The 10,224-nt window shown below is 32.0% G+C and overlaps 2 protein-coding genes across 2 annotated transcripts; one reads left to right on the top strand and one right to left on the bottom strand.

Moving 5' to 3' along the window:
* Positions 1 to 2,044: 2,044 nt before the first annotated feature.
* LOC143589270 (cytokinin dehydrogenase 2-like) lies at positions 2,045 to 4,770 on the top strand. The gene is made up of 5 exons (XM_077070091.1): positions 2,045 to 2,657; positions 2,955 to 3,082; positions 3,358 to 3,603; positions 3,989 to 4,257; positions 4,361 to 4,770. The coding sequence occupies exons 1-5, from the start codon at positions 2,045 to 2,047 to the stop codon at positions 4,662 to 4,664; spliced, it is 1,560 nt and encodes a 519-aa protein (XP_076926206.1). The 3' UTR covers positions 4,665 to 4,770.
* A 2,415-nt stretch (positions 4,771 to 7,185) lies between these two features.
* Positions 7,186 to 9,669, bottom strand: LOC143589260 (uncharacterized). Its single transcript, XM_077070085.1, has 7 exons — positions 9,580 to 9,669; positions 9,352 to 9,473; positions 8,733 to 8,815; positions 8,197 to 8,318; positions 7,932 to 8,096; positions 7,771 to 7,864; positions 7,186 to 7,479 (listed from the first exon to the last, which is right to left on the bottom strand). The coding sequence occupies exons 1-7, from the start codon at positions 9,602 to 9,604 to the stop codon at positions 7,311 to 7,313; spliced, it is 780 nt and encodes a 259-aa protein (XP_076926200.1). The 5' UTR covers positions 9,605 to 9,669; the 3' UTR covers positions 7,186 to 7,310.
* Positions 9,670 to 10,224: the final 555 nt, after the last annotated feature.

Here is a 10,224-nt window from a genome sequence, read left to right as displayed (position 1 = left end):
ATGATAAGTGAAAATAATCTTTTATGGATGATTAAAGACTTGTGGTTATGATTACTTTAGTAAACTCTATTGTGAAGATTGTTGGAATGATAATAAGGTTATTAAAAATTTCTACTTACTAGTAATAGAAACTTTGTTGTTAAAGAATCAAGAATGTGGTTGTTTAAAAGATGATAATGGGATGAAATAAGAGGATAATAGGGGTTATTAAGATCTGGAAATTTTGGTACATAAACACCTTGTAGAGATTGTAGAAATAACATGTATATTGTATAGTTGAAAACTTAAGCTAAGGCTTGAGCATGTGTAGTTAAAAATTTGTTTTGTGTGCATACTTGGTGCTAGATGATCAAACATGGATGTGATGATATATTACTTGTTATTATATGTATATTTGCTGTACCAAATGGTTTGGTTTTGACATTGTGACTTAAATAGCTTGTCGGTGACTTTAACGGTCGGAAAATTCGACTTTAAGGTGAACCGACATGAGTTTTTGGAACTGAATTAAAACAGCTCCTAAAGTCATAATATTCTTATATTTAACATAAGTTAAAGTATAAGAAAAGTCAAGAATAGCAAAACTTAAACCAACACGGTTCGTGTCACGAAAACCGACACGAAAACGTTAAAAATTGGCATTTTTAAGAAATTGACAACAAAATAAAAACCAAAACATTTTTATTGAAAAACCAATAAAACTTGACTAAAAACTATATAAAAAGTGTTTTAGATAATTTAAAACTAAAAGTTTCATAAAATAACAACCGGTTCGTTTTTAAGCTCAAAACCAACGAAACCGGCAAAACCGTCAAAACCGATTATAATAGAGTCAAAATTTTAAATAAAATAATAACTTGAATTTTTCTAAAACACTCCAGCAACTAAAGGTAATAATTTTTATAAATTTTAATAATTAAATTAAATTATTAAATAAAACAATTATTAGTTGATTATTACTTGTTTATATTTTTAAGTATAGAATTATAAGATTATAAGTAGTAAACTTTATGTGTTGTGTGCTTGTGTGGATTTTTAGAATAAGAATATATATATTTTAGTCAAACCCAAATTTAAAATTAACGAACGTGTACTAATATAGGAACGAGCGTTTATTCGAACACCGAAATCAAAGGTGAGTTCTTCCTCCGAAAAGCATATTGTATATCTATATTCGTATTTATATATATGTTTTGAAAGCGCATTATACTACAAATTGTCGTTATTGTGGGATGAATTAATTTGGTTAAATAACTGTTAACCGAATTGAGGGCACAGAAATGTTGGTAGATCTATCGGGGTGACGCCCCCCACTTCCATTCGCGTTGGGTTAAAAGTGGGAATATTTCGAGTATGGTACGTTTCGAGTTATCAAATTGGTAGTCATACACGCGTTGTATACGTAGCTAGTTTACAACTAACGCTTTTTGTGCTTAAAGGTAAAATGCGGGTTTCGTTATTGTGTTGTACCGTGTATAGTTCGGTATTGTTGGGAGTATAATAGCCGTACACTATTATATTCATGTTTTATTTTATATATAAATTGTTTATATTTATATAATAAGTTTTTCTTCTCAGGAATAACTCACCAACATTCGTGTTGACCCAAATATTATTTAAATATGCTTTGCAGGAAAATGAAGGTTTCGAGGTGGCATGGAAATGAGAGCGTGGGGTGTTTGAACAAAAGTGATGTGTTGTAAACCGTGCATTAGCACGTGTAATAAACTCTGATTTTGTAAAATATTTATTATAATAAAAGATGATGCTTTTATTATTAAATGGTTATTATTGTTGACTATCGGCATCTGTCATAACCCGAACGACTTAAAGTTAAGACTTCCGCTGTGTTAAGTTAAGGTTTTCGGGGTGTGACATTTTATACACTCAAGTTACATTTTTGACTTTTTCTATTCCATGCAACTTCCCATTTCTATATATATTCACATATATGTCACAAACCTTAATACTTCCACCCATTATTACAAATCTATATTTTCTTTCTTCTTTCAAGTTTCAAGTTTTAAACTCTTCTAATCTTTTCATGGGTTATTATTCCCTAATACCCTTGATAATAAACATTATGGTGTTTATGACACTTGTGTCATCAAGGCCATTGCCAAATACTAGAGTCTTGTTATCTTCAAATGAAATTACAAATAATAATAATATTTGTACATCAACTAGTTGCATAAAAACAGCATCTTCTGATTATGGGAGTCTCATTCAAGAACTCCCTTATGGTTTACTTCAACCTTCATCCATTTCTGATATTATCCACCTTGTGCAATCATCTTACAACTCGTCGTCTCCATTCCCTATCGCGGCACGAGGCAATGGCCATTCGGTTAGAGGTCAAGCCATGGCCAAAGATGGGGTGGTCATGGATATGTCAAGTTTGAATAATAATAATGTTACCGGTACCGTGATTAGGGTTTCTGGGAACTCTTCTTTAGGGTTTTATGCAGATGTTGGAGGTGAGCAACTATGGATTGATGTCTTGCGAGCCACGCTTCCGCATGGGCTTGCACCGGTGTCGTGGACTGATTACTTGTACCTCACGGTTGGTGGGACACTCTCTAATGCTGGGATTAGTGGACAGGCATCTTTTCATGGTCCTCAAGTTAGCAATGTTCTTGAAATGGATGTTGTTACTGGTATAGTTTGATAACTTGCTTCATCAAAAACATATTTATACACTTCATACAAAATGGTCCCTTAAATATAAATATTTTTTCGAAACGATAACTGTGATAACAATAAACAGAAGAAAGTTATTGTGAACTGAACTTATATATATATCTTATTGTTTCAATTGAATATATATAGATATAAAAAAAATTATGTATGTAGATTTTTGTTAAAAAAAATACAACACCCCCCGCGCGCGCTGAGAACGACAATGTTTTGGATGATGTTTTGAAGTTGATTATGTTTGTTTACTTTGTACGTAGGGAAAGGTGATTTGATAACTTGCTCTAAAAGCATGAACTCTGATCTATTTTATGCTGTTCTTGGAGGTCTTGGCCAGTTTGGTATCATAACTAGAGCAAGGATAGTTCTTGACCATGCTCCAACAAGGGTATGCCATCTTTATTATTAGAAAATGACTTGTAAATGATAACCAATGAATAAGTCAAACCAATTTTCTTTTAGAAAGATATACTTGTTCATTACTAGAAGATTGACTTTGAGTGATGAAAAAGTCACCAACCTTTCTTTTAAGAGAAACATTTAAATATTTAATAATATATATGATAAGTTGATAATCAGTATACAAACAGTTAATAATATAGCATTTGTCATGAGTTCAAGGTTTTGTGTACTAATTTATTTGTTATTTTTTTTGGAGTGTAGGTGAAATGGTTTAAAATGGTATATGATGATTTTACCAAATTCACAAAGGATCAAGAACATTTGATCACAAATGAAGGGTTTGATTATGTGGAAGGCTCTTTGATCTTGAAAAATAGTCCTGCAAACAGTTTTTTCTCATCTTCTGATCAATACTTGATAAACTCTTTAGCATCCGAAAATGGGATTTTGTATTGCTTAGAAGCAGTCAAGTATTACCATGATGAAATCATATACACCATTGAAGAGGTTAGTATAATTTATATATATATTAAAATACATAAATAATTGCGTAAATTAAAGCGATTAATAATTTACATGTTTTACACTAAAAATAAAAGATATACAAATGACTAAAAGTACGGGAAAATTTCTTATGTTAAAATCAGAGCTTTAATTGATAGAATTCAGGTCTGATAGCTAGATCAAATAATTCGTCAAGACCTTTTGTAAATTGCTCATGGGCCTAAGGCTAAACTCCACTTGTCGCACAAATTATGCATTTTTACATGTTGGGCCTTTTGTACATTCTTTTCCACTTCTAGCCGATCTAAGTAGGAGTCGGCTAACTCTAAGATCAGCTATGTATCACGTTGATTTTCAATAATTTCTTAACAAAATGTTCTTTTTATAGGAAATTCAAATGATATTCAACACGTTAAACGTCAATCTTGGACTCATATTCAACAAAGATGTAACCTTTTTCGATTTCTTGAATCGAGTTAGAAGCGAAGAGTTGGTGCTTCAGTCATTAGGACTTTGGGAAGTCCCTCACCCGTGGCTAAATCTCTTCGTGCCAAGATCAAGAATCGCAGATTTTAATCAAGGCGTTTTAGTTGATATTGTTCAGAAACAAAGCTTGTGCTCAGGACCATTCCTTATCTACCCAATTAACCGAAAAAAGTAATATATATATATATATATATATATATATATGAAACATCTTTAAGATTTTAACTATTATGTGTTAGTTTTCTAGTTTATTTACTTTCTTGAAAATTTTCAGGTGGGATGATAGAATGTCTGTTGTTACACCAGAAGATGATGATAATATGTTCTACACCGTCGGGTTGTTGAACGCTGCAGGGCCCACCACTGATCCAACGGTTATCGAAAAGCAAAATAAAAAAATTTTAGATTATTGCGAAAAGGCTGGCATCAAGATCAAACAATACTTACCACATTATACAAACAAAGCAGGATGGATGAACCATTTTGGCAACAAATGGAGCGTTTTTAAGGCGATGAAAGAACAATTTGATCCAAAAATGATATTATCTCCCGGACAAAAGATTTTTAATTTAGACTGAAGTTTTTTACTTTTATGTTATTGTAGGAATAATATGCATAATGAAGATGTGTGTTAAGATTTATGTATAAAGTAATATTAATTAGGTAACTCAGTACTTTTGTATGTTTATGTTAAATGTAATATATTTTCAAATGTTCACACTTTATGCATATTGGTCTTTATAAAATCCAAAACAATGGGAACTAATATGTGTCATAGGTGGTTGTAACTGCGGTCCCCGTGGATCCAATGAACAGTCAACACTCGTAAATCTTGGTCAACTTTAAGTCCCGCTTCATGCATGTTCGTGTTCAGTCATTCCATCAAGCTTTCTTCCGTCACACGAAGTAAAACTTCTATATTATAAAAAAAAATAGTTGTGGGCCAGCCCGACCCGATTCATTACCAAAAGCACCCGGGCCCATCAATATTATCACCTCAAAACTCAAAATAATGTAAACTTTTAACCTGTATGGAATTTGATGTCAATAAAGCCATCTTTTTTCACTCTTTCCAAATAATCTTTTCCTAAATGCACACATTAACGGCTGTCGGTGTATCGTGATGTAAAGACACATATAAGACCACTGCATTGCCTCCTGCAAAAAGGTTTAAAAAAGCAATGTTAAAGTCAAAAATTTAAATCTTGTTTGCCCTCAACAAGTCAAAAGCTAACACGATACGTACATGTACATACCTTTACTGTGTCCATTGATAGCGGTTACAACACGATTTGCTGCAGTTAAATGTTGAATGACTGCATGTAAATCATCAACCTCCTTACGGTAATTTGCGAATTGGAACGTGCCTTCATTTCCCCTGAATGATAGAAAAAATATATATTTTGACTTTTGACTTTTGGATGTTTAAATATGTTATTGTAGGAATAATATGCAGAATGTCAATAACAATTAACAATATAACACCATTTTTATTGTTATGTTTAAATATGTTATTGACTTATTGTAGGAATAATAGGAAGAAAGTCAACAACAATATGGTACCATGTTTACAATAAACTGTTTCTTGAATTAAGAAAGATGTCAACCAGATTTGCAGTTGGCAGTTAGTCTATTTGACCTCAAAAGTCAAAGTGTATCGTTGACATTTCGCATTTTGACTTGCCCGTTCCTTGAAAAATCGAAGTGGAAGGCACTTAGTACATGTTCACAATAAAATCATTTCATAATAACAAAGTTATTCTTATTATTATAAACAAGATTCCAACAAAGCATGTAGTATGAAGCGCTAAAATATGATATTTCAGAAGCTAAAGTTTGTTGCTTTTTGGTTTATGATATTCATTTCATTTGTCCGAAAATTAACATTTTAAAAAAACATGAAAACCGATCAGAAAATTAAGTACCTTGATGCATTGGATGCCATGGCACAATATTACAATCTCGTTGGCCTTCGTTAAACGGATAAACTTACATAAAAAAACTTGGCTATATTGAAAAATGAAGTTAAGCTTCAATAAAACCATCATATTTGCATAAATGCAAGAAACTTGCTATAGTTTGCAGCAATTCGTGGCAATGAAAATATGAATAAATAGTTCAAATGTTATTATGTAGCAATCAAGTTTCATCATTGGTTCACAACTTCACATATAGGTCACTTAAACCTTTTTTAAAGTGGTTTAATGTTATCAAATTCTTTGAACAGTTGACTTGAAAAGTGTAGTTTTTATTATGCATTCTCACAAAAAAGCTGGCTTATTTGCAAAGAAAACCAAATAAATCTAGTTGAAAAGGTCAGTGACTTTAAGAAGAATCTTCATGCTTTATAATATTATTCAATGGCTTACAAAATTTGATGAAAAAAAGGCTAAACTTTAACTTTATGAAATGATACAGATTCTATAACTTTATGACAGAATTTAGACCACAAGCCTGACAACAGTAAATATTAAAAGTCAAAGCTTACTTCCTTATTGCTATATGTTATTCATGTGTGGGTGTGAACATATGACACCACAAAAACAGTGAAAAAATCAAAACTCAAAAACCAAACATGAAATTCACAAGTTTGTGTCTGGTCTAAACGGGTTCACGTCGGTTTCGGATCGAACCTGCGAACACGTTCACCTAGACGTGTTGTGTTCGTGTCAGCCCCATTCGACGGGTTCATGGTTGACCTGTTTAACCCGTCAAGTATCTACTTTGATAAATTTATCTTCAAATAAACCTTATGCAGGAGTGATCATTGTTTGTTATGTTTGGTTATGAGTTAAAGCCGGACCTATAACTAATGTTCAGTCTACAGATTTTCATGATAGACAGACGGTTCAGTTATTTTAGTTATTGCGGTAAGTGGTTCGTTTAATCGTTTGTTCTTGGGGCGGTCCGATTCAAGCTCACTTTAGATGATAAACATTGAAATGAAAATTTTCCAACATATATTATAGTATTTTATTTAAAAAAAATATAAATGTTAGTTTTAAAGGCAGTAGGTTATGGAATAACCATAAATTATAAATTGATCATTAGTTTATCAGTCAATTAAATTTTGTGAATTTACACAATAAACATTAAGTAAAATTACAATGACAATCAAAAGTAAATTTTCTTGCTATATCATATAGATTTAGTATTTTGAATCTTGAATACAAAAATGAATATAGCAATTATTTTGAGTGAGCATTTTGGTTGTGACATAGAGGTTACTTTATGAAAGACAAAACAATGGAAATTAGCTCATCTTTATGCATTGAGAAACTATGGTCTGCGCCTTCAATGATCTCTAACTTGTGATTTGGTATAACTTTTGCAAACTCCAACGCCTCTTCAACTCGAACAATTGAATCATCAAATCCGTGAACAGTCAGAACCCTAAAAAACACAAAATTTAATCAAATAAAATAGAAAACAAATGATCAAAATCAATAATAGAGTTTGCATTTGACTTTTGTGGGTCAAACAAGTTGTTTCTTAACTCAAGAATTCGAGAAGCATCATGTTTTATGTGTAGAGCGTTTACAACTACATATATATATATAATATGTGATGAAAAGAATATTTTTGAGGTTGAAATACTATAAAATGGTTTGTCGAATTTGGATATGAAAATTAGTAGGTTTGACTCTTTGCTATACAAGACGAGAGTACTTTTGTTTATCTTACTTGCAATCTTTATCAATTTGCAGGCATGCTTCATGCATATTTGTATTCAACCGATCCATCAAACTTTCTTCCGTCACACGATATAATACCTCTCCTGCACGCAGAAAACTAATTATTGCACATTTAATGCATAAGTTTCAAGATCTTGGTAGCATGAATACCTGTTTTGGATTTAACATCAATAAAACCATTTTCTTTCACTTTTTGCAAATACCCTTTTCCCAAACGCTCCTCAACACCACCTTCTGTCTTATAACGGCCCGACACATTGATGACACGGTGCACGTCGTGATACTTAGACGCATACAAGAGCACCACATTGCCACCTGCAAGTAATAATGTATAATCAATCAGCTAAGAAATTATAGTAAGAAAACAAGCTACTGAAAAAAAGAGGGTCAAAATAGTCAAAGTATTCTAGGATACCTTTACTATGTCCAAGAATTGCACGTGTTACACGATTATTTCCATGAAAATGTTGGATAACGGAATGTAAGTCATCAGCCTCTCTACGGTAATTACCATATTGAAACAATCCTTCACTTTCCCTGAAAAATAATATGATTAAAAAAAAGTTATTATACTCCTTTCACGTAATTAAGGGGCGTTTGGATACACGTTTAAAAATGATCTTTGCGACTAGAAAAATCAACATCAGATGCATTGATTAAAACCCATTGAAAATTGATTAAATATGTACATTGATGTCTTGTCTATATGTTATTATGTCATAAACAAGTTTAAAGAACCTCAAAACATTTAACAGGAAATTTTAATTTTCCATTGATTAAAACCCTTTGAAAATTGATTGTTCATACATGTTTAGATGATAAAATTTATACTTTTTTTTGGTAACATCAGAACTCGTTACTGGAAAACTCACAGGACCCCACCAATACATTATACTCAAACTATTTCACTATATGAAATAACATCAATGAAATAATAATAATCTAACTTACCCATTACCAGCAAAATCAAAACGAAACGCGCTTATTCCTTCCTTCTCTAGTGCAGAAGCAAGGTTCACCATGGTGTTGCTCTCCTACAAAATCAAGATCACTTTTTTATAATGATTTGGACTACAATTTACAAGGGTGTAAACGAGTCGACCCGAGTTGAGCCTCAAGCTCAGCTTGTTATGACTCGCCAGAGTTCGAACTCGGCTCGTTTCGAGTTGTTTTTAATTATTTTGATATATTTTAAGAAAAATGATAAATAAACCTAGGCTCATTGAAAGGTTCTAAAGAGGTAAACATAAAATTACACAACGCTCGGCCAATAACTAAACAAGCTTTATGTGAGGCTCGGACTCAGCTTGAGCTCGAACAAGTTAACATTTTATTTATTAACATATATATGCTTTTAATTATTTTGATATATTTTGAGAAAAATGTTAAATAAACCTAAGCTCATTTAAAGGTTCTAAAGAGGTAAACTTAAAATTACCCAACGCTCGACCAATAACTAAACAAGCTTTATGTGAGGCTCGGGCTCAGCTTGAGCTCGAACAAGTTAACATTTTCTTTTTGATCAATCAAAATTTCATATATTAAATAGATGGATCCAATAAAAGTATACCTTGGATGATTGAAATCCATGGCACAAGATGACAATATCTTTGGAACCAGTTTCATGTAATAAACCCACAAGATTCTCCCCATGATTGTTCCTTATAACAACTTTCTTCTTCTCACCAATTCCTAAACAATATAAATAAAACCCCCAAATATTATTATTATTATTATTATTATTATTAATAAACCCCAATTGATTTACTGAATAATAAAGATTAACAGTAAAACATACCTGGGTTTTGCTCAACAGCAGCCATTACTGTTAGTCTTGTTTTGATTTGATTGTGTTTGTGATTGTGAAAGCTTAATTGCTTGATTTGAAGTGAATCTGAAAATAAGTGATTTTTGGTGTTAATAAGAGAAGTTGAACAAGGGTTTAAATGGTAATTATTATTATTATAATTATGGATTACATTTACAATCCCCATTTTTTTGGGTTTCACCAACACTGGCTAACAGTCTCAGACCAATGACCATATATTAAGTGAGCTGTTTGTGAACTGTTCATTTATGTTCGTTTATTTTATTTAATAAACAAACGAACACAAATAAAAAAATTTTAATGTTTAAACTCAATTACCCAACGATTATCGGAGACGGCCCTGGTCACGAGACTAGAACTTGTGTCCATGTGCTCATGATGTGTGATATATGATTTAACATGAGTACATGTTGTTTGAATAGTTGGTACGCGAATATTTGACGCTATGAGTCCCTAAAAGCGTTTCCAAGTATCTGAAACATGTGGTCGAGTAATGGCGGAACTGGTGGCCTTGGAATATGTGGGTCTATGAGTGCCCCAAGATTCCACTTATGTGTAATGTGCGTATTTGAAAACCAATTATTACATTTGTGGTATACTTTTTTTATAAGATCT

This window comes from Bidens hawaiensis, unplaced genomic scaffold, assembly GCF_021521415.1.
Source record: "Bidens hawaiensis isolate Kalapana, Puna unplaced genomic scaffold, B.hawaiensis_p1.1 tig00001582_1, whole genome shotgun sequence".
NCBI lineage: Eukaryota > Viridiplantae > Streptophyta > Magnoliopsida > Asterales > Asteraceae > Bidens > Bidens hawaiensis.
The sequence above is the reverse complement of the archived record's forward strand: the minus strand, read 5'-3'. Positions and strand labels throughout refer to the sequence as shown.